This window comes from Neophocaena asiaeorientalis, unplaced genomic scaffold, assembly GCF_003031525.2.
Source record: "Neophocaena asiaeorientalis asiaeorientalis breed wild unplaced genomic scaffold, Neophocaena_asiaeorientalis_V1.1 scaffold51, whole genome shotgun sequence".
Lineage (NCBI taxonomy): Eukaryota > Metazoa > Chordata > Mammalia > Artiodactyla > Phocoenidae > Neophocaena > Neophocaena asiaeorientalis.
Genome location: NW_020173335.1, coordinates 2,111,225 through 2,135,800, shown reverse-complemented (window position 1 = coordinate 2,135,800; position 24,576 = coordinate 2,111,225). Strand labels below are relative to the sequence as shown.

Sequence of the window (24,576 nt, the reverse complement as noted above, 5' to 3'; positions counted from 1 at the left end):
TGTTCCTGCTGTATTCCTCAGTTTCATTATTTATTTTTAATTTTTCCAGAGAGAGTACAGTCACACGGTTAAATATTCAAAAGCCACCGTGTCTTTTTTTTTGTTTTTTAACTTTTTTATTTTTATTTTTTTGGCTGTGCCGAGAGGCATGCGGGATCGTAGTTCCCCAACTAGGGATGGAAGCCGCGCCCCCTGCAGTGGAAGCTCAGAGTCTTAACCGCTGGACCGCCAGGGAAGCCCCCAAAGCTGCAGAGGCTCAGTGAATCCCCGCAGCACGCTGACCAGCGGCCTGGCTCTGCGATAAGCACTTTGCAGTTAACCCTCAAGTCAGCGCTCGTGAGGAGTGTCCCACCGTCATCCCCATTCTGCAGGTGGGGATGCCGAGGAACACAGAGGGAGGTGCTTGCCAGGCTGCACGGCTGGGAAGAGGCAGGGCGAGGGCGCAAACGCAGGCTGCCCGGCCCCGAGCCTGCAGCTCCCTTGCTCTGCGGCCCTGGCAGACGTGCATCAGGTGGTGTCAGGAAGCCCTCTCCCTGTGCCCTGGAAGGAGGGGCCCACTTGCTTCTCTCTCCCAACAACCCAGCCCCCTGCTCCAGATGGCACCAGTCTTACAGCTACACGTCTTTCTAGACGTACTCTGTGCAAATACAATAAAATCCAGAGTTTTCTCCTTGTGTCTCCTTTTCAAAAATACATACGGTAGCTTTCTATACACAGCGTCTTATACTTGTTTTTTCCAGTTGAAGTGATGTCCTAGCGCGTATTCTGTCATCACATGAGGAGAGCTCCCCATTTGGGGTTGTATCCGTGTAGCACCCCATTGTAGGGATGTACCATCCCATACTAACACTTAGCTCCAGTCCTTTACTGCTCCAGACGGTGCTGCAGTGGATCCGTTTTTGTGCGTAATCATTTTGGACCGATGTAAGTTGATCTGTAGGATGAATTCCTAAAGTGGAATTGCTGGGTCAAAGAGTATGTGAGTATGTGTGTTTGTACCCATCTCTCTCTCTCTCTCTCCCACTCTCTCTCTGTTTTCCTTATTTTGGCCCCTGCCCTGCAGCACTGCCCCCCCACTCCTCCCCCACCTACTCGCCTATACCCGTCTCTTCTAGGGATAATAGTTTACGACCAAAGATAGGTACAGCTTCTACTTATTTTGACTTTCCCATTTTGCAAACACAAGCTCTTATGGAAAGAATCATGCTTTTAACCTCTGAAAACCTCTAGAAAAACTGACCTCTAGAAACCTCTAGGGGAAAAGAATCGTTACCTTATCTGTGTGCAAGGTAAATGGATCTAGAATCAACTCATGTATAAGGCTATGTCTTGAATGTTTACTTCGAAATTCATTCACTTACCTGTTATGAGTAAGACAGTTTCCCTGGGTGGAGGGGAGGCTGGGAAACCTTCCCTTCAGGAAAAGCTGTGGAGTCATGTTGATGCAAGTTAGCTTTGACCGGAGGTGAAAATTACATCTCAGCCGTCCTGGGATACAGGGATGCATATTGATGGTTTGGGTTATGCTGACAAGAGTGTGAAAGAATTAGCTCAGGGAATAGTGAATTAATGCATGTGTGGAGGTGGATTGCAAAGCTGCTTTTAAAAAAAAATAGTTTCTAGCTTCTAGATACAAGAAAAGAATTAGCAGTGCTCTTTTGAAAATTCAAGGAACGCTTTTGGAAAATATGAGCCGTATTTAGAAATTCTGTAAGTTTTTAAAGAGGAGAAAGGGAAGAACCTGTTGATAACCACAACGGAACCTGGGAAGCCAGCGAGGGCGGCATCCCGGCTGGTGCGGTGCCCCTCAGGGACACCTGCCCACTCAGCGTCACTCTTGCCTCGAGAGAACTTGCGCTTTTCCCCTTCAGACTTTGCCAGCCATCTCTGAAGGTTCTGCCGATTCGAGGTGTGTTTGTGCTGCTTCTGTATCACAGTGCAGACTCCCTGTAGGAAGGCGAGGGGTACCATGCAGGGATGGAACTTAGTCCACGAAGGTGGCTGTCCTCTTCGTACCCGGCTGAGGTCACCTGTTCTGAGTTATACTCTGCACACCCATAGATGGTTTGTGTCAGAGTCGGAAGGCTGAGACCTTGGAGGTCATTCTGGCCGCAGTCCGTCTCTTACAGAGGAGGGGGCACTGGGGTCAGATGCTCGTCCGGGCAGGGGGCCGGGCGTCTGGCATGCAGCCTGGTCCCGGCCAGGGGCTGTGGGGACCGGGAGCGCCACACAGACTCCACCTGCTTCCGAGTCCTACTCGACGTCACCCCGAGCTCAGGAAGGATGGACGGGATCTGTCTTTCCTCTTCGGTGTTTCACAGTTCCCTGTTCGTAGCTCCCAAACCTCAGACCATGTGGTGATGCATGACGTTCTGTCTTTGCTGTGTGAACATATTACGTGAAGGCTGTGTGGTTTGAGCTCGTGACCGGCGTGGACATTCATAGGGCTGTCTCGGCGGGAACCGCGCTCCCAGCCACCGACGGCCTCCCTACGCGTCAGCCTCCACCGCCAGCTCCTTAGGACCGCTCGTATCTGGGGTGATGTAGAGGGGACTTCTGGCCTTGACACTGGGCAGCAACCTCTTATCCTACAGTCCCCAAATCCTAAAACCTCTGAAAAAAAAGTTGAAACTGACCTGAACTATTCATAATAGTCTCTTGATAATCCGTTTAGTATAAACATTCATCGCTTGGGCTGGTGAGATTCTAATTTGTTCGACGTTGGGGTTTGATTACATCTCAGGCCCTAAAGGAGCTGTTATATAATATGTGGTATAAGCTTCTTTCTAAAATTAAAAAAAATTCCGAATTCTGAAACATCTGGACCCAAGGATCTCAGTTAAGGGACCGTGTATCTGAACTCACCTTTGAGACCTGCGTTACAGTTATGAAAGTACTTTCATCCTTATTCTCTGTCTTTCCCAGCAACCTGGTGAGGCAGGTGAGGGCTGCCTTTGGGGACAGCTGAGCTTTGGAGTCGGTGCCTTCCCAGAGTCACCTGGGGTGAAAGTGGCCGCGCTGGAGTTGGGAGCTCGGTCTACCCTAGAGGGTCACCCATTTTCCAGGTGTCACGTCGTCTGTGACCTCGCCCCACGCTTCACCCCCGCTAGGCAGACTTGACCTCTCCTTCCTTCTGTAGATGTTTATCTCCATCCCCATGACGGTAGCGTTTACCGATTGGTCTGTGCGTTGGCCCTTCCATGTCGGATTGTAAGCATTTGGAGGTAGGCACCGAGCTCATTGATTTCGCTTCCCGGTGTCTTTCATGGCACCTGGTCAGGCCGAATGCAGGCGTGGTCACTGGGGCTCAGGTTACAGTGCTTTTGCCAAGCCAGGCTGCCCACAGTGGGGATTGATTCTTTCAGTCCACATTTCTTTTACAAAAGCAATAAAGGATTTACCTTTATTTATCACCTGCTTTCTTTTTCTTTTTTTTTTTTTTTTTTTTTTTTTTTTTTTTTTTTTTTTTTTGCGGTACACGGGCCTCTCACTGTTGTGGCCTCTCCCGTGGCGGAGCACAGGCTCCGGATGCGCAGGCTCAGCGGCCACGGCTCACGGGCCCAGCCGCTCCGCGGCACGGGGGATCTTCCCGGACCGGGGCACGAACCCGTGTCCCCTGCATCGGCAGGCAGACTCTCAACCACTGCGCCACCAGGGAAGCCCTATCACCTGCTTTCTTAAAGACAAAAAAAAGTTGCAGCCAATATCCAATATAAATTTCTTCTGGGAAAATAACAGCGGGGTACGTTTAATTTGAATCGTTTAAAAACTGTACCTCTAGGTTCGTATTATGTATTAAAGCTGCTGATGAGCATCTGAATCTTTAAGTACTTTTTCACTATGCTCTTGACCCCAGGACAGCAATTCAGAGGTGAATTTTTGTGTAGGTCTTCTGAAACTAAAAACCAGGCAGTCTGTGGAGCTGAAGTTGTACCAGAGCAAAATAGAGGAAAAAAGACAAATCAGCTCATTTGGAAATTACTTTTCCTGCTAGCCATCTTCCTGAGCTACTAACCTAGGAAAAAAGAAACAAGGAATTCCAAATATGTTACTGCCATGTATCTACATAATTTTGTTTTCTTGCAATAAATAGCTTGCTACTGGGCGGGAAGTTAGCACACATTTGTGCTGACACGTTTGTGCTGACGGGGTGAGCTCTGATCGCCATCTCATCAAACACAACTTCCCTTTTTCCTCCACCCTGCTGATCCTTTATTTTCACGGTGGGAAAACGTCACCACGAGCACAGTGAGTTCATGGGAGCAGTGGCCGTACCCAGGGCCTGGAGCTGCTGGGTGGATGGATGGATGGTGTTTGCCAGTCTTTGTTGTGACCATCATTGTCGGTTTTGTTGATTCTGTGGTGTTTCATATTCCTTTCTCTTGGACCATTTAAAGTTCCCTAGCATACCTGACTCTTTAAACATTCGCATTCTCAGATCACAAGACGGTCTTTCAACTCCTCCCGTGAACTTGGCTTTGACGATTTTTGTTTCCTTGCGTGAGAGCCAGAGGAAGAATATTTTTGAGGTCTTCTTCTCTTATAGACCGTGGTTCCACCGGACGTACTGAGCCCACTTCCAGCCTGATTCTTGCAAATGTTCAGGGGAGGAACCCGACGCCCACCCTGCAGGTCCCGGGGGACAAATCACTGCAGCAAACCTGACACCTCCTGGCCTGGTCCTTGCCAGCTCAAGGCCTGGAAACCCTGGGTGCGCAGGTCAGGGCCCCTCTCCATTTCCCAGAAGATGGTTTCTCAGGCAGCTTCAGTCCTCTCCTAGCACAGGTCTGATCGTGTCAGTCGCTCTCTCAGGAGGCTGGAATGGCACACACCCCATTGCTTGTGGAGCGGACACACGTTCCTTGACGTAGCAGTCAGGGTCCTGCTCTGGAAGTCCTGAACTTCCCAGTTCTGTGCGGTCCTGCTGCAAGAGCCCTAGCCTAGCCGCCCCAGCCCTGGACGCCGTGCCGCTCGACCGTGGGCCTGTGCCCTGCCCTCGGCCTGCAGCGACTTCCCACTTGCTGCCACGTCCGAGCCTGGCCACCCTTCACTCCTTCCAGTCCAGACGCTGCTTCTCCCGGGCACGTCTCCTGTGCCTTGTCCTCTTGTTTTCTCTGGTCACCGACGTGCCTGCCTCTTCAAGTTCTTAGGAATAAGGACATTTCTTATTTGTAATATCCACCCCCTACCCCCCGAGGGCCAGCATTCCTTGGCTTTCCTGCGCTTGTAGCCCGCAGCTCCGATCTCTGCCTCTGACATCACACAGCCATCTTCCCTGTGTCTGTGTCCAGATTTCCCTCCTCTTAAGAAGATGCCAGTCCTTGGATCAGGGCTCAGCCTGATCTAGGATGGCCTCACCTTGATGACATCTGCAGAGACCCTGTTTCCAAACAACGTCATGGTCACAGGTACCAGGAATTAGGAACTGGACATCTCTTTTGGGGGGACACAGTTCAGCCGCAGCACATGGTTATATCTACCTTAAAGACGATTCTGTTTTCTCTACTTACAATCATTTGAACGATTATTGCTTGTCACCTTTCAGGTAAGTGATTGAGACTTTGGTCCCTCACTTCGCGCTCTTGATGACCAGCTCCAGAAACAAGATCTGGTTTAGTTCCAACCGGGCAAATCTTCACATTGTGGAATTTTAAAACTGGAAAGGGTCTATCTAAGTACTTCTGTTTAAATTTTACAGTAGGGAAGGATAGACAAACCATCTTATTTTCTTCTGCCTCAGGTTGTACAGCTGTGACCATAAGGTAGACAAATAATGCCGTGTCCCCCGATGCCAGGGGCAGTGATCTTCCCTTGCTTTCAACAAAAGCCAAGACACAGGGTATTTCTGATGAGAGTAAGTGTCTTTACAGCTGTAGCCAGATGTTTTACGGCAAAGGCGCAAGGCTCGTTTTTCAGCCTCTTGCAATCCTGCAGAGAGTCACCCTCAGCAAAGCTCCAGGAACGGTGTCTGGGGGTTGGGGTGAGTGTGGGCACGAAGGGAATATGTATGGCTGTGGCCACGGGTGACTCGAGGGTGGCACGGAGGAGCCCGCGGCGTGCTGGGGGGCCGCACCTGAGCGCCTGTCGTCCTTGTGACCTACGGCGAGGCCAGAGCCCAGGGGGGACCCAAGCTTGCTTCCTTCGGAAGCATCGTTTAACTGCCTGCATTTCCTGTCCCGGGTGACTCGACTGTGACTCCCTCTAAGGTCAGAGACGGGGGACGCCAGAATTACAGTTAGGTCTTAAATCAGTGACGCTATTCATGGGCAAGAAGAAAAATAGAGTTTTCCTCGTATTTTAGAAAATGCTTTATAAAGTATTCGGATGGTCAAAAAGTTGGACCATCTGACATACATGGTTTTCCTTTCCCACGTCTTTTCTTTTCGTCTTTTTAAATTGAAAAATCACGTGAAATGTTTTATAGGGTGTTGTGATCATTATTAAATCTTAGCTCTTCCAGAGGGGCTGTCCTCAGTTCGACTGACATTTGAGTCACCGTTAACCCTCAGAAATAAGGACTGAGCAGGTTGCTTTGTAAATGATAACGCTGTTTTGACAAGATGTCATTGTTGGGGCAAAACAGATTGAGCATGAAAACAAAAAGCCATTAAATCTTTGTTGCTTTTTCGATGTGAATGACTTCGACCTGTGTACTGTGCTTTAGTAATTTGCAGAGGGTGTTTTTAATGACCTGGTGTAAAATGTCATGGTTCCTTCGGGACTTGTCGGGTTGGGGTGACAGAGAGCTGGCTGACGGCTCCCCTCTGCTTCCTCTGGTGACTCGGTCCTCAGGTCAGCTCTCAGCTCGCGACGGCAAAAAACAGGCCCCGGCTGCGCAGCCCAGTTTGGGTTAGGGGGACGTGTCCAACCAGCCAGGCCTGGACCGAGAGCAGGAGACAATCAGCTTCTGAAACAAACTTGCCGAGTTGTATCAAAACCAGCACCAGGGCTTCCCTGGAGGCGCAGTGGTTGAGAGTCCGCCTGCCGATGCAGGGGACGCGGGTTCGTGCCCCGGTCCGGGAAGATCCCACATGCCGCGGAGCGGCTGGGCCCGTGAGCCATGGCCGCTGAGCCTGCGCGTCCGGAGCCTGTGCTCCGCAACGGGAGAGGCTGCAACAGTGAGAGGCCCGCGGACCGCAAAAAAACCCCCAAAAAACCAGCACCAAGGGTGCTGGGCCTGGCAGCTTAGAGCACAGGCTGTTGAGAAGGTGCAACCAGAACTTGATGTTTTGGAGGCTAGGATTTAAGACAACAGATCTGCTCCCCGAAAAGCACGTGTTCTGTGTTAACTACCACAGCCTGACAAGGAAAGGACCAGTGATGCACAATTCGTGGCTGGGGACCAGATGCTGTGGCGATGTTTCTAAAAAATCGTTAGCGTGAACAGTTCTTTAGGTAATTATTAGCATTTCGAGCACTTACCTGTGTCAGCTGCTGTGTAAAGCACTTTCATTTAATTCCTACGGCAGCTTTGCGAGCTTGGTGTTAATATGTCCGTCGCACTGATGGAGAAACGGATCTCAGAGGATGTGGATCTGTATCCACATGTGTGTGACTTCACTCTGTTACACCATCTCTGTTTTACAGTGTGATGTCGTCTGTCCTCTAACTCTCCGTCTGCCACCACCTTCCTTTTCTGTGCTCGCAGCGCCTGGCGCCCGCCGGCCTCCGTCCACACTGAACCTGCCGCCGGTACCCGTCCCCTCTCCTCCCCCCGGCTGCCGTCACTCTAGCCTAGGTTTGAAGGGCCCAAGCTCTGAAGAGTAAATTCTACCTGGCCCTCCTGCTTCCAGTCTTAATCCGCCCCAGCCCTGTTTTCCTTAGAGCTGCAAACTGATCTCTGGAAAGTGCAGGCTGAGTTTCCCGACCTGCTCGCCTGCGCTCAGGGATGAGCTGCCGCCCTCCGCAGCTCGCTGTCTCCCTCTGCCTGTCTTTTCCTGCATCTCCTCCGTCCCGTCCTCTTCCTGCTGTGTCCTTCATTCCCACACGTTACCTCTCTTTAACTCCTGCTTCTTCAAGTCCTGCTTAAATGTCCCTTCCTTAAACCCTAGGGACTTCCCTGCCATTCCCTGGCACCGCTTAAACTTGAAAATATGAGTCTTACCGCATCCTTTTCTTTCTTGCACTGGGACACCTGTGACGACTCGCCCAGTGTTCCGCACTGAACTGTGTCCTCCCTGAGGGCAGGGACAAAGTCTGCTTCGTTAAACAACTGCTCAATCTCTAGCTTCGAGCACGGTGACGGTTACACAGCAGGCACTCAGATCTGTGTCGACTGGTTCACAGACACATAACTGAAGATGCCCGAAGCCGTGCATCTTGATGGTTGCCCTTTCTTAGTCCTCGCGTTCTGATTTCACTTGCTGCTCGAGAACGAACCTGCGTTCGGAGCAGTTTTGTCCCAGTGGCTTTTGGTTGGCTTTATCGCTGATGGTCACTTTCCGCCATTCAGACGCTGTACCGTGATGCACTTGGTTTTCCAAACTTCTGTGTCAGACCAGCCACGATACAAGAAAAGACTGAGTTTCAGGACATGTGAGCCCTCTCTGTTTGTCCTGAGCCTGGGTGGGTGGGAGAGGAAAAGCGAGGGCTCCCCTGACAGGCTGCAGGTTCCTGGCCCGATGGCGCAGAGGCGTGAACGCTCCAGAGCCTCCGACCTCAGCTGTGACGCCCCCAGAACCCAGGCCCCGGGTTCAGCTCCCTCACAGCCCTGGCCACTCCTGCCTGATGTCTCTGCCCAAAGTTGCTTTGGAAGGAGAAGCTTTCTCTCCAGTGGTTTATCATCTCAGGAGCCTTCCCAGCCTTGGTCATGGGCACTGGCCCATCAGAGTCCACGGACAGGGCCGTGTGCCCGGGTCTGTGGGGATCACGCCTTCTGCACACTGGGGCTTCCGTGTGCAGGCGGACACCGGCTGGGAGACTTGTCTGTCTGTGACCATCCCAAGCGTCGCCGCTGACACGACTTCTTTCTCTCTTGTGAATCCACAGTTGGTCCTGTTCGGAGTTGGACCTGAACGAGATTCGCCTGATAGTTTACCAGGACTGTGAAAGGAGAGGCAGACAAGTCTTGTTTGACTCTAAAGCTGTTCACAAGATCGAGGAGGTGGCAGCTCAGGTAGGAAATGCGGGTTTGCTTTCCTCCTTTTTGTTTGTTGGTCCGTTGCCCGCTCCTTGGGCTGAACCGCACAGCGCCGTCAGTGGCTCGGAGGACACACGGGCAGAGGCCCCTCCGCCCACCCCATTTGCGTTCTTACTAATATACACGGGTGAGATGGTTAGCAAGTCATCGTGCAGACGCTAAGCATCGTGCTTTAGACGTTACCGGAAGCGAATTTGCTGGTAAGTTGCAATCCAGTAGGACTTTGATGCCAAGCGTGTGCCGTCAATGGGAAAACTGAGAATGCTAAAATTCATGAAGCGTTTGCCTGAAGGGAAGGTCTGGTATTACCCATAGATAGTAAGAGGTGATACATAGCACCGGGTTAGACAAAACTGGAGCGCTTTCCTTGCCACGGGGCTGCAGGGTGCTGACATGCACTGTCGTCTGCAAAAGGGCCTGCAACCCAAGCCTGTTTGACCAAGGAAGTTTTATTTCCTTTTTATAGCGGAGGGCGGTGTGGGGGTAGTAGTGGTGGTGATGATGACGGTGGTGATGGTAGAGGTGAGGGTGGTGGTGGTGATGGAGATGATGGTGATGGAAGTGATGGTGGTGATGGTGATGGAGGTGTTGGTGGTGATGGAGGTGATGATAGTGAAGGAGGTGATGGTGGAGGGGATGGTGGTGGTGATGGTGATGGAGGTGTTGGTGGTGATGGAGGTGATGATAGTGATGGAGGTGATGGTGGAGGGGATGGTGATGGAAGTGATGGTGGTGGTGATGGTGATGGAGGTGTTGGTGGTGATGGAGGTGATGATAGTGATAGAGGTGATGGTGGAGGGGATGGTGATGGAAGTGATGGAGGTGATGGTGATGGAGGTGATGTGATGGTGGTGGTCGTAGTGCTGGTGGTGGTGGTATGGGCTGTGGGGGTCTGAGGGTGGGTAAAGTGGGGACAGAGCAGCTCTTCATCCCTCGGAGCCAGAATGGGAAAGGTAGAGTGATGTGTCCAGGCAGGAGCAGGGTCTAGTCCTCCCTGTGAGTCTTCAGGGTGGCCATCCAGTGTACTTCTGACTTGTCGCCTTTCAGCAGTTATTCAGATGTCTACAACTTAAATAAATCCCTTTGTGTTCCTTCTTTTCATGTTCGGTAACCTGAAACCTGTACTGACCGAATCCTGGCAGTTTAGAGAACGTGCAGCTAAGTAGCTGAATAGTTTATGTCAGGGTCTCGGTCTCGTCAGGGCTGAGGTCTCGTCCTGCTTCTGATACGGTCGTTTCTGCAGGAAGGAAGTGTCTGGTTAAAGGCGGTTTAGCTGTACGGATCCCGTGGTGCTTTCACGTGGAAGCCGGCCAGGTGGCTAATCATTACAGCCGTTGCTGGGCTTGTTAGGTGGGTGGCTGGAGCAGGGGGGATGAGAAATCTCTCGGTGATTCAGCGAAGGCTTCCATGGTAGATTGGTATTAGTTCAGGTGAGCCAGCACTCGGCCCTTTGTTTGGTGGACCGCACACGGCGTCCCCCTGTTTTCCCACATCACTTCCTGTCTCCCCAAGGCCTTGCACAGATGGTGTAGTTGCACACCCACGCTCCGTCACTAGGGTTCCTGATGGTGGCAGCAGGTGGAGGGAAAAAATTCTCACCTGTTTGCAAAAATAACCGGAATCCTGTCTGTAGGAGCAATGATGACCCCGGAGTCTGGAACAGACGCTTCCTGGGATGGACGCACTCATTTCCTCACAGAGGCAGCTGGGCCCGGGGAGGCTTGGAAACTGCCCAAGGCTGCAGAGGGAGTCCAGCGGGGGCTCTGCTCACTGTACCAGGAGCTGTCGCCAGTTGTGGACGGCGCGGCCAGTGGGCCCAGCAGTGTGGGGCGGGTGTGGACCGCGTGTCACTCCGGGCCCTGCAGGGCCGTGGATCGCCATCCCGCCCGTGACCGCTGGGGGCAGGCTTCCCGTTCCCCTTCTGTTCTTCCCCCATCTTCAGCCCCCCCACCCCATGGGCAGGCACGAAATGTCAGGAGTCAGCAGCAGGCACGTGACTGCAGGCGTTTGCATTCGACCATCAGTGTGACTGTCACACTGGGGATTAGATAAGCTGCACTTGCATTCATGTTTTTCCAAGCAAATCTACGCACAAAAAAGCGAAGAAGACTCAGGATAGAAACAACGTATCACGGAGGGTACAGGCTGCTTCCGTAGGGAGTAGTGTACCTTGGCCTAGGAGGAAAGGAAACGTGAGTGAAGGTGTATCCTTATGCCTCTGTGTCACTGTCATAAAAATCTGCCATGAACTCCATGTAGGGAACGTGTAGTAGCTAATCCTCTACAAGCCGTGACCTTTGAAGGCCGTGTTGCCTCACATGCTGTGTAATCACAGCAGCCCCTGTTCCAGCATTTTGTCCTCATCTTTCACAAGCTTGACCTCATGACTTTCTCTAAAGCCGTGCGGGGGGAGGTGTGTCATTAAAGCACATGCTGGTCTTTCCAAATGAATAAATACTTCTGCCTTCTCAATTCCGTTTGCTTGGGGAAAATTTAACTTTGAAGCAATGTCTGTATCCTCATCAATTTTATAGATTATGACTCTACATAGTACTAAAAAACCCTCTAACAACCAGAACAGAGGTCAGATTTCATCGATGATTTTAGAATATGAATTAAAACGTCAAGTGTTCTTGGGGACTTCCCTGGTGGTCCAGTGGTTAGGACTCTACGCTTCCAGTTCAGGGTGCCTGGGTTCAACCTCCGGTCAGGGAACTAAGATCCTGCAAGCCGTGCGGCCAAAATAATAATAATAAAATAAAGAGAATAGTCTTAATACATAACCCACCACCTCTGTCACCCTTCTCAGCATCTTCCTCTTCCAAATGTTATAGACTCACAGGAGCCACTCTTTGTCCTCGTTAAAAAGAAAACAACAACACCCCGGTTTTTCTATGCAGCTGAGGCTCAACAGAACAGAACGATGTGAGAAAGGGGCCCCCAGTGAGCGTGTGCTGGGGAGCCTGGTATGCTCAGCGGTGGCAGTGTGTTTACCCTCCTCTCCCTGTTCACCCAGAAAACGGAGGACGTCCCCACGAAAACGCCAGCCAAGTGCTGTCAAGGAGGTGGCAGCGGCAGCCTCTCTTCCCACGGCTCTTCCGGGGGATCTTTACCACATGCCAAGGAGCAGCTTCCAAAGTACCAGGTACAACCACCCTTGCGTGCGGAATACCCCGTAGGCTGAAGCCATTTACTGACATTTCTCCTCGGGGATAATGGCTGCTTGAGGGCCCCGTCCCTGGGATAGGAGACTAAGTATCCAGAACCCTGCTCAGTACTCGGTGATGGCCTCTATGGGAAGAGAATCTAAAAAGAGGGGATATGTGTATAACGTGTAACGTACAGCAGAAACTAACACACCACTGTACATCAACTCCACTCCAATAAAAATAGAACAAACAAATAAACAAAACCCCAAAACGGGCTCTTAGGTGTTTCAGGCCAGTGCTGTGCTCACACTTTGGCTTTATCTCTTGATAAAAACTATAACGGAGCAGCAGGGATCCAGTGAAACACACGCCGAATGAAGAGAAATATTGCAAAGGAGGTAAACCCTCCTGTTTTGCTTCCTTGCTGGTCAGAACCAGATTAATGCACATGTGTTTTCCAGTTTTTTTTCTAAGAGCTCTGAGGATTCTGGGGATGATTATTGTCATCCTGAGAAAATAGCACTTGCCAGTAGAAGGAAGAAAGCCTTGTATAGGAGCAGATGGAAAGGCAAGACCTAACTGGAGTGTGAAGTGTGAAGGGCTGGTATATTGAGAAATGTTGGCCAGCTGGGCGCAAGGAAAGAGGTTTCATAAATATTGAATAGCAGAAGGGTACTACCTGATGGAGGATATATGAGTGTTTATTTTTATTTTCGGAGCTATGAGGAATTTTGTCTACCGTGTTGCTGACACAGCAAAGCCAGGGAGGTGTATACCAGCAGCCACAGGTGTATAGAACGTTGTTCGTTTCACGGTCGGGATCGCTGCTGTACGTCTGCCCTTATTCCACAGAGCTGCTGGCTCTCAAAGCAGTATGTGGGTACAACAGCATAGGGTGAAATTTTCAGCGAGTTGAGAATTGCAGTTGGCACGTGGACCTTGTACCCCAAGAAAAAGCAGGTTCAGAAATGGAGGTGATGGGTGGAAGTTATTCACAAAGAAGGTGAAAGCCTGTTAGTTTCTGTCTGCAGGAAGCGAGAAGAGGTTGGTAGCAGGCTCGTTAAATCAGGCGGATAGGTGTCTGCTCCTCTTTCCTCCTTTGCAAGCAGGTGTAAGTAGGTGTGTATATGTGTGTCCGTGTATGTGGACATATGCATGTATGTGTGTGGATTTGGAGTTGAAAGGCTGATGGCCATGGTCTTGCTTGGGTAGAAAGCGAGGCAGCAGACAGTCTGGCTGGTGGCCTGGGTCACAGGAGATGGAGGTACGGTTTTGGTCAGGCCGTGCGGGTGTCGTGCGCACTGGTTTGGTTGGTTGACACTCACATCCATCCTCAGTGTGTGTCACCATCACTTACAGTGGGAGCTGAGCATCCTGTATCCAAACGCATGCACCTGTGTGTCATCATATGTTCACAGTACGCACAGTGTTACGTCATGTGAGTGAGGGCGTTTGGCTTCCAGCCGCCTGAGCTCTAGGGGAATCCGGGCCCCGAGATGAAGGTGTATGGGGGTTCCCGTCGGGAATAACTGGAATCACAGCAGCGGTTGAGGACGCAGACAGTGACCCTGTACAAGGGATGACTTGAGAAGGTAGAGATTTAAAAAGGAGAGCAGGGCTTCCCTGGTGGTGCAGTGGTTGAGAGTCCACCTGCCGATGCAGGGGACGCGGGTTCGTGCCCCGGTCCGGGAAGATCCCACGTGCCGCGGAGCGGCTGGGCCCGTGAGCCATGGCCGCTGAGCCTGCGCGTCCGGAGCCTTTGCTCCGCAACGGGAGAGGCCACAACAGTGAGAGGCCCGCGTACCGCAAAAAAATAAATAAAAATAAAAAATAAAAGGGAGAGCAAGATGTGAGGGCGATCTGGCTGCGACATCTGTCACCCCATTGATCGCCAGGGTTGATTTGACCGATCGGGCTGGCTAGGCAGGAGTCCCCTTCCTCCCTCACCGTTCCAGGTATGTCCCTCCCGAAGCTGCGCGCTTGGTCGGAGAGGACGACCTTCCCCGATAGAGGAGGACCGTTCTTCGGTCAGGGGTATACAAGTAGCTGCGCTCCCCTGCTAGAACCTGCAGACAAGCTGTCAAGGTCCATTTGTAGGAGAACGTAGGGTAGTCGAGCTTCCAAGACTCCAGACACATCCAAATGAGGTGCTGCACGTGGCAGTCTGCCTTTCTAAAAAAAATAAAAAGTAATTTAAAAAATATAAAAAGGAGAGCAATTATGTGCATCAGATACCGTGAGACGTTTAATAAAGCCAACTGGGAAGCGCCCATTGGCTGTGACAGGAGCCATTTGAATAGCGGGGGACGGGGGAAGGTGCCGTCCACCCTCTGCGGTGATAAAGGGGATGCCGAAGACTGGTCAGAAGCTAGGGGGTCAAAAAATTTTTAAATGTTTCAGTCAAACTTTGGGGTGACCAGATTGTCCGTTATCTTTTGGACCCACAAAACCCTGCCCACACCGATTGGCATTTTTGTTCCACACGTTGATTTTGGTTGGATAACCCTGAGCTATATTTCATTTCAGGATGTGTTCTCAGTATCAAGAGGAGTTACTCTGCCTCTTCCGTCGCTTAATCTTTCTATTTAGACTTTGTAAATGGGGACGATGAAAGTCATTGTTTCTCATAACCAGATTAAAAGTGAACTCTGGTAAAGCGCTTGCATCCTGTACGAGGATATAGTGTATAAAGAAGAAATCGTGAACATTAGTGATAATTTGGGGAAAAGAGTAGGCAGTCATCATTGTAGATTAAGATTGTAAAATGATCAGTTGCTGCTTTGAGAAATGGTTCTAATCACCAACAAAATTGCACGTTATTTTCTGTCGTGTTGTACTCGACACAATTTTGGTTTCTTGCACGTCTGGTAGTACACGCGCCCCGCCTCTGATGTCAACATGCTTGGGGAGATGATGTTCGGCTCGGTCGCCATGAGCTACAAAGGCTCCACCCTGAAGATTCACTACATACGGTGAGTTCCGTCCACTGCTCGTGAGACGTGGCTTGGGGATGATGACTCCATTCAAACATGCGCAAAACTGTTATGCAGTAAAATAATAATCTAAACTTTGTCATCTCGTATTTGCTAGCGCTTGATACCTTCTGCATATCTTTAGCAGTTAAAATAGTCTGACATTTTCTACATCACTCTGACCTTGAATCAGCTTAGCAGGACAAAATCCTAAGCTTTAGCTAAGTACTGTAAGTGAAAAATGTGTACCAAAGCATTTTGAGTATCTGCTAGGTTAGTAATAGCAATACTTTTAATCAGAGTTATTCAGATATTTTAAGTTTAAAGTTTAAAGTCAGAATTTCACAAATTTTCCATTTTCAGATTAAAGTTTGTCATGATTTTTTCCTTGTATTGAGATACATATTTTTTCAAATTATTGAACGCATGCCGAGTTTTATTTTTGTTTCTAGGGAATGGTGTCTAGAATAAAAGTTTCTGCAAAAAGCAGAATGTGACGACATTAAAGAACACGTTCCTTATCTGCATGTCAGAATAGAATTTAACTCGCTGGAGGCACAAGCTCTACGATGTGTGAAAGGAAGCCTTTTCCCAATCCTGCACTTATAACCTTCTGTCTGTTCATCTGTGCCACATGGCAGGTGGAAAATATACCCTGAGAAAAAAACAAACTTCTGCTTTGCAATATTTCTGCTAAGCGAAGTTTGTTCATCTGAAATATTTGCTCCAAGGAAAATGGCCCTGGCAATGTCTCCATAGCTCTCTCTCAGGGTTTTAACATTCTTGGGATTTTAAAATGATAAAATTAGAAAAAAATCTAGACACCCCATTGATACAGTGATTTGAAAAATGCACGTCTCATTTTCTGTAAAATAAGATATAGAAATGAATAAAAGCTTGAGAAAAAGTTAAAAAAAAACCCAAACAACAAAAAAACCCCCATGCATCTCTCCCTCTTCTGTCCGTTTGTTTTTTCTCCAGTTCTCCTCCACAGCTGATGGTTAGTAAAGTCTTCTCCGCCAGAATGGGCAGCTTCTGTGGGAGTACAAATAAGTAAGTGTGGGATTTTCCCCCTCCCCTCCCCATCCCCCCAATTTTCCAAGTGGCTGTTTCTGGGTAGAGTCATTCTTTGAGGGCCATAAGGCTTTTTGAGGTAAGAAGCAGGATGAGTGCACATTAACAAAGGGGTTTTCAAGGTGGCCTTTGTCCAATACATAGTGAGTATGAAGAGGCCTTGGACCTTAGCAGGTGGCCTTGAAGACAAGTGATGGTCTACATACATATATTGGGGGTCTTCACCTGTTAATCCACTCCGTTCCTACTGCCAGTCACCATGTTCTCATTCCCTGGAAAATGAAAAGTGAAGGGGAAAAGGATATTATTTCATCTTATAAAAAAAAAATCTCGGGAATTCCCTGGCGGTCCAGTGGCTGGGACTCTGCGCTTCCACTGCCGAGGCCCGGGTGTGATCCCTGGTCGGGGAACTAAGATCCCACACGTGGCACGGCCAAAACCAAAACCAAAGCAAAACAAAACTAAACAAAAAAATCTCACCTGTCAGTCTGCTCGTTTATTTATTTCTGAAGGAAGGAGGCACAGGGTGAGTTTCCCAAGCTGAGAGGCACCTGAATGGCAGGAGGGATCGTCTGTCTGAGCCATCCGTGTAACCTCTGTGGTCGGTGAGGACTCGGGCCAGGCAATATTTTGATTTTCACTCCCGAGTTTTTGTTTGTTTGTTTGTTTTTTGGTTTTTTTTGTGGTACGCGGGCCTCTCACTATTGCGGGCTCTCCCGTTGCGGAGCACAGGCTCCGGACGCGCAGGCTCAGCGGCCATGGCTCACGGGCCCAGCTGCTCTGCGGCATGTGGGATCTTCCCGGACCGGGGCACGAGCCCGTGTCCCCTGCATCGGCAGGCGGACTCTCAACCACTGCGCCACCAGGGAAGCCCACTCCCGAGTTTTTTTCCCCCTCTTAATTTTACACTTTTGTGTAGACTAAGAATACTTAAATGTCTAACTTAACTCTTAGTCTGGCACAATTGTTCGTATATTTTGAATTTTTCAAGCAGAAATATTTCACATACTTCTTTTTTGAATAAAACAACAGAACATTTATTACACTTGGTTAAGTTTGGAAGAAATGTTTATTGTAAATTAAAGGGGTATTCTTAGGGGTCAGATGAAGGCTGTTATTTTTTTACAGTCCTAGGAAATTAAAAGTATGTTCCTCTTCAAATTTGGGTACCTTTGAGTAAGTCTGCTTACTTTTCAACAGAATAATGAATTTACTTTTTTGAGCATTTAACACTGGATTGTCATGACTTAAGCCAGTATAGGAATTGATATTTTTTTGTGAGGTATTATTTTTCTGACCCTTGATATTACCTGAACATTTATTATACTAACTCCCTCTAATAAAATATCAAGCTCAGATTTAAGTAAAAATTATTTTGGCTTCATTATGCCATATTATCCTCGAAATCTTTATTTCATTTGTTAACAAATACAATAAATTATTGAAAGCTGCTTCTCTCACGTGTGTTTATGAGTAATTCTAACTTTTCAGAAGTTGTGAAATCAGACTCCTGTAAGAATCATACTTTCTGTTATATGCTCCTCCTGAAAAAGGTTACTGAATTGCTCGTGGATGTTAACTAAGAGTTAAAATGAATTTCATTTTGAGGGTTTATGTAAAATTACCCTCGAAATGAATAGCCATATCCTAGGTATCAGTCACCAGAGGAAGATTTTAGAATTCGGTGTCCCTCATTACGTAATACTGTGAAATTGTTTGGAGTGTGTCATTTAGTTCTGTAGGTTGAACTACCTCCCAAAGCCTCTCTTGTCTTTTCCTGCAACAAATTCCCCTAAAGTTTAAGTCTCTTCGGTAGATGTGAGACTTTATTAATTCATAAAGAAAAGTTGTCTGTTAGCAAACAGCTTTGTTCGTCCCTTGATGTTTTTCTCCTCTCTCTCCCTTCCTTCCCTCTCTGGACTCAGCTTGCAAGACAGCTTCGAATACATCAACCAAGATCCTAACGTGGGGAAACTGAACACAAATCAGAATAACCTGGGTCCCTGTCGTACTGGAAGTACCCTAGGTAAACTCCGCCACGTAAGCGGGGTCTTGCTTTCTGGGTCCCGCCGTCGTGGGTGTCCGTTTTGCTTTCTTTGAGTTTGTGGTGTTGTTTTGCTGTGGCATTATCTTTAATCTGCGTTTATTTCTGTGTGTGTACTTTGTCCGCCCCCGTGTGTGTCTCCGCCCCAGGTGCGCTGCAGGGAGGCGGCAGCAAACTGCCCCCGGGGGCGGCTGAAGGAGGACCGCTCCGGCTCAGCCGCAGTGCCTCTTTCTTTGCAGGTTTGTGTGGAATGCTGAGTATGGTACGACCTGCACACGTTAGTAACTCCTGGGCAGGTTCTTAGAAACAAATCTGTTGGGCGCCTCTCTAGAAATCCAAGGGGCTCGTGAGATGTTTAGTTCCATATGCTGCCGAGCGCCTGGCGTTCTGAAACCTCCACCCCAGAACCCCTGTTGGAAGCGTCTCTGCTAATACCCCCGCGGCGTAAGCCGGTTTGGATCTGAAATGAGCCCTTCGTGTTTCTAAGAGGATAACATCTTCCGATTTTCCTCGGCCTCTTCCGCTGCCGCGAACTGTTTCTCTTTGCCGTGGCATCTTTGATCCATTTTTCACCTGCACCCTTACCTGCACTGTGTCTTCAAAAGTCACTCTAACAAGAGCATGGAAGACCGGCCTCTCCCTCCCCCTCTCCCTCCCCCTCTCCCTCTCTCTGTCCGTAGCATTTAAGTAGTTCAAATGTACTTTCCAGCTTCTTTACAGGTGTAGCCACCTCCATCTCTGGGTAGGTACATCCTGAGACCGGCCTGGCCGTCTAGCCCAGGCTGCCAAATGTCTGCCGCAGGCTGGCGTGATGAACTAGTGTGGGAGCCTTCATTGCTAACGTTAGGGGTCGTGTTTACCGCAGACGGTATTCTGCATTCTGCTTTTCACCGTAGCCGAACTATGCTAGGCACCCTATTTAACTGACTGACACCCTCCTGCCTACTTCCAGGTGAGGATAACACGTTTATATACTCTCCTTAAAATTGTGAAAATAAACACGCTTCACAAAATAGCTGGCAAGAAGGGTTTTTTAAATTCCTGAAATGGTTTTCAAGCCTTTCTCTTCTCGAGGTTGCCTGTAGTTACTGCTGAAACTGATTATAAAGCATTTTGAAAGTCCTTATTAATATTTTGCAGTATTTCAGTACATTGAAACTACTGAGATACTTAAATGCTATCTAACTACTACTAATGAGGAAAATGGCTGGAAGTATCTGCTCGAGGATGTCTGCTCGTCGTATGAAGTGTCCTCACAGCTGATGACTCGGCTCCTTTTAGAGGCGAGAGGCCCTCGGAAGAGCCTCTGTAGTGCTGCCAGGGGACAGGCACGGGCAGGTGGTCGCTGGCCTCTGCCCCCTCCTTCCCCCGTCTTTTCTGAACTGCATTCTGCTTTCCCGTCCCTCCCTGTGTGTCCTCGTGCGGTCACCGCCAGCAGGCGTAAAGCGAGTGCAGGCGGTCTGAGCAGCCCGCCTCTGCGAGCCCCGTGACCAGGTCTCCTTGCTTCCTGCAGTGCACAGCACTCCGGTCGACATGCCGAGCAGAGGGCAGAGCGAAGACAGGGACAGCGGCATCGCCCGCTCAGGTACGTGCTTTCCTCTTGCCGGCCGCCCGTGGAGCGAGCCCTCCCTCTGAGATCTGGGTGTGACGTGCACGGGGACGGCTCCTGCGAGACGAACGTACGTCGAGCAGCGTCCCGCCAAAAAGAGGGGAGCCTCCTTGAGGCAGTGGTCCTGGGACCTGCTGGGTCCTGAGCATCCAACCAGGGGAAGGATAGTGTGCATGGGAATCTCTCTGGCTGTGACCATGGGGGCTGTCCGGTGACCTGCTTCTGTCCTGGAGTTGTGATGTTCTAGATTTTGTCTCCTGTACCCCTTCTCTCCTCATGGCAAGTTGTGACTGACCAGGGTTCTGGGCCTCCTTGAGCAATAGAAATAGACTAGAGGCCAGACGAGAAATTGAGGCAAGGCTTTATTGGGGCCCCTGCTGCACCATGAGGGAAGGAGAGCAAAGGACAGGTTCCCTTGCTGGCTCGCTCCCTGAGCGGGGATGAGCTAGCTCCTTACAAGGCGTGAGGGCAGGGGTGTGTCCAGGAGTCAGGCCAGAGGGGCGGCTTCGGTGTTCTGCCCGCCCCTTAGGTGGTGCTGAGTGCAGACGGCGTGTGCAGCGCCCTGTTTTTGCTCCAGCCTCTTCAGAAGCGGCAGTTGGGTTTTTTGGTCTCTTTGTATCTTTTGTCCGTAATGTGCCCCAACTGCGCGTGCCCCCAGTTATTTTTAGTCCCTTATAGTTTCTTTGTATCTGTGGGTGGAGGAGAGGTGTGTCCAGGTGCAAGCCCTGCAGCAGAGGGTCCCAGGTCCCACTCTAAATTGCTCCCAAGACGAGTGTCCCTTGCCCTTTGAGAAGCGGGACAGTTGAGGGCCGCGTTGGCATTGAAGTGAAAGGTCAGTAGCAGCCGGATCTGAACGCTTTCTCGGGAGGAGGGGGCAGAGGTGAACGTGATGCAAATGTGAACTTTGGCTTTGTTGGCAGTTCAGCCCCTGAACCCACCGTGTCTCCTTTGAGGCTCCCGCCCTCCTGTTGGGAGTCCGCGCAGATAGGGGGCTGGCTGCACAGGGCCCCCGGGGGCCTTCTGCTCCCCTTCCGTCCCGGGAGCAGCTCTGAAACCCCCGGGTCAGCCCTGGGAGGGTCGCCCTCCACCAAAGGCCGCTCGTGCGCCTGCCGTGGCTGGTTCCTCACGTCGCCCGCACTGTGTGGACCAGGGTCCTCGTCCTGGAGCAGAGCAGCGACTCCGACTGTTGGAGCTGAATTCGCAGTGGAAGATGGAGAGAAATTACAGCCACGGTTTATTCCTGTTTTCTGTAATTTGTAACTTCCTGTCTGCAGAGTTGAGAGACGGGGCAAATATCTTCAATAGATTTGTTTTTGAGAACAGCTGTAGATTTGCAGAGCAATCGAGACGGTCGTGGGGAACCGCGGTGCAGCCCCCTGTTGTTAACACCTTAGCCCGTGAGACGGGGCGGTCAGTTGTCACGTCTGTTTGACTGCTGGGCTCAGGCAGTTCCTCAGACTTGCTGTGTTTTGTGACGACTGTGACAGTCTCCGGAAGTAGCGGCCAGGTGCTGTGTAGAATGCCCGCTGTTGGAATTTGTTTGATGCTCTGCACGTGAGTGGACCGCTTTTGGAAGAGAGGTCACAGAGGTTCGGTGACACTTTCATTGCCCCCGACCAAGGGTATGTACTGTCAGCGTAAGTTATGACCGCTGATGGTGGCCTTGGTCACCTGGCTGGCACGGTGACTGTGTGGCCTCTCCCCGTCTGCTGCGGGCAGGGCCCTGCGTCAGCTGCTTGGAGCTCTTCTGCGTGGCAGCCTGTCCCCCTTCCTCATCCGTGCAGCCAGTCAGTCGTTCATATCAATGTGGACTCAGAATGCTTACTTTACACTTCAGGTCACCCCAGTACTGCTTTATTTTGTCGCTCACATGGCTCCAGCTTTGGCCGTGGAAGCCGTGGAGCGCTTTCCATTGGCTCCAGTGTTTCTTTAACCTCTCTCACTGTGTGTGTGTGTGTGTGTGTGTGTGTGTGTGTGTGTGTGTGTAGCGCTTCCTCGCTTTCTGGCACTACAGGATGCTCCAGACGTGCCTCATGTATGTCCTGCCCCATCCCTAGAATCAGTTGTGTCTCCGTGTTGCCCTGTCCTTTCACTGGAGATGGAATTAGGTCCCAGGGTCTGGAACCCAGATACGCTTGTTGCACCTTGACGCCAGCAAGCAGGAGTGTGAGTTTGTGCCGGCTGTGTGTCTGTGTCTCTGTGCGTACTGCTGTCGGCGATGCCCGCACCTACATTCAGCGACGCGTGAGTGCTGCGGATTTCTCCGTGTTGCCCGCCATCTGTGAGCCCGTGGGCCGTCCCACCCTCCCCGCCCGGCTTATCTGCAAACCGCCCCCCACGGCGAGACACCCGGCTCCCGGCCTGCGGCGCATTTAGGTAATGGATTCATTGCAGGGCACACACAGCAGCGTCAGGGTGCTTACCCCAGTGCTCCTGTGGGAAATGCCTTTTTTAAACGAGAGAGCAGTGCTTGTGTGCAGTTCCTCTGACCTTTTGTCCCGCAGACGTCACTCGTTGCCAAGGTTACCTAGGCTGGCGCCTTTGGAGATGGGGAATGTTTGCAGCTGTCAGTACCAGGCCAGCAGAAGCTCTGAAGTCACAGCTGACACCAGTTCATCTTCATGATGAACGGGCTGCATGGCGGCCGCCCCAAAACTCTGAACACACAAGTCACATCTGAAGAGTGACCTCACAGTCTTTTTCTTTCCCAGTAGTTCAGTAAAGAAGTAACTTTAGAAAAGCTTCTATGTTTTTTTTTTGCTTTTTAAATCATCCTCTACAGAGAGGGACTCGATCCGGATGAAGAGTCTGAGAGCACACAGTACGGTTCCCCGGCAGAAAGACAAGACACCGAGGGTCTCTGTCGCCCTCCGCCAGCCCCTTCCCTGCACCTGTCTTCCGCCTGCGTCAGGGAGGAATGTTGTGGGTGCTGACCGCGTGCCCCTCGTGCACCGTGTGCCCCGGGGCTGCAAAGCGCTGTCTGGATTTGCACTCCCGAGGGCCCTCTGTTGTAGGAGAGCTCAGTTACCGTGGTGGCTTCCACAGTTGGGCCAGTTTGCTACAATCGAGGTGAAGGGAAGGGGTTGGCAGGGTAGCCCTGAGTCAGGCCGTGAAGCCACATTTATTACATTTATTGAATAAAAATCTTGTACCCCCTAGGCTGGCAGGCTCTGCCAGAACTGGGGCGATGTAGAAGATGAGTGACCCTTAGCACCCGCCCTCCGGAAGCTCCATGTAAACCCAGAGTTAAAGCAGCAGGTGAAGAGTGCTGCCTCACCCGCCCTGTGGGAGCCGGGGGCCTGGCTGTGGCGCCTGGGACGGGGGTGTTCGAGGGACGACAGCTGGGAGGGAGGAAAGAACTGCATCAGCGTCGAGCAAAAGCGCCATTTTGGAAGCTCGTTTGTGCAGGGGTGTAGGTCCTGGGGCTGCCCGGGTAAAATGTGCCCGCAGCGTCGGGGACTGGGGGGCGGGGGGGCGAGCCTCATCACAAAAGGCACCAGCGCCCTGTGAGCCCTTGGACTTAGTCTTGTTCGGGGCAGCTAAAGGGGGAACCTGATTGGCTCCATATTTTAGGTCTATTTGGTGCCTCACCAACTGCTCCAGAAAAAACTGCACCCGTATATTCATTGCTAAAGTAGATCAGTTGGGCAGGGGGTACAGGATGAGGGAGGTGGGCAGAAGATAGACTTTTTTCCCATTAACTTTTTCTCCCCGAACTCACCGCTGTGTGTGGTGTGTGTGTGTGCGTGCGCTTGCACACGCATGTGTTTGTAAAGCTAGTGTAGAAGGATTATCTGACTTAGCATAAAATATTTAAAAACAGTTCATTGGGTTTTTCCTCCTCTTTCCCTTCTTAGAATAGTACCTGAGAAGAACAGCCAACTTTTTTCTGGGTTATTCAGTAGCTTTTACTATAATAAGAGAGGAAATCAAATCTTAATTCTGCTCTATGCCTTCATGCATTTTACCCTTCACGATACGTGCCCCAGTGCCTCTTTACATAGCTTGTCACACACGCAGAATAAGTAGTAGAGCAATAACAAGGATATCCCATTTATTGCTTTAATGGGTTAGACTATATCCACCTATTTTTTTAAAGACACTTCCTCAGTAAAGGAACAAACTCAATACCAAGCTCACAGTGTTTTTTACCTTAGAGTATTAGCAGTTTACTCAACGGTCTTTGCCTTATTTCCTGATTTTTTGTATTAAGGAAGCCAAGTGAGGGAGACATCTATAAAATCTGATGTTCATCTTCATAGACTTGACTTATAGCAAGTTTGAGAACCATTTCTAGTGTCTTTGTGGAGGGTGAAAAGTAGGAGTAGGAAACTCACACGATGAGCTGTTGTCACTAGCAGAACGTTGGAGGTGACCTAGATGTTCATCCAGGGCCTGCTTAAGTCACGTTCGTCCCACAGAGCAGCCCCACGCGGTGGTTGGAAGGGCACGGCAGCCTAGCAGGCCTCGAAATAGAACAGTTCTCTCAGATATATTTGTAAGTGAAAAAGAAAAGTTGATCAGCAGTGAGTTGCAGTAAACGGTCATTTATGTTTCAAGAGGAAAAGGGCATATACAAGATCTCTCTC

General features: G+C 50.3%; 1 protein-coding gene across 1 annotated transcript in view; it reads left to right on the top strand.

The window, feature by feature from the left end:
- Nucleotides 1-24,576, top strand: part of FNIP2 (folliculin interacting protein 2) — an 86,729-nt gene that overhangs the window by 13,988 nt on the left and 48,165 nt on the right. Inside the window, exons 2-8 of the mRNA XM_024746139.1 lie at nucleotides 8,989-9,115; nucleotides 12,156-12,284; nucleotides 15,160-15,260; nucleotides 16,242-16,313; nucleotides 18,260-18,360; nucleotides 18,528-18,617; nucleotides 19,892-19,963. Of these exons, the coding sequence (XP_024601907.1) occupies nucleotides 8,989-9,115; nucleotides 12,156-12,284; nucleotides 15,160-15,260; nucleotides 16,242-16,313; nucleotides 18,260-18,360; nucleotides 18,528-18,617; nucleotides 19,892-19,963 (692 nt within the window). The remainder of the gene's footprint in view (nucleotides 1-8,988; nucleotides 9,116-12,155; nucleotides 12,285-15,159; nucleotides 15,261-16,241; nucleotides 16,314-18,259; nucleotides 18,361-18,527; nucleotides 18,618-19,891; nucleotides 19,964-24,576) is intronic.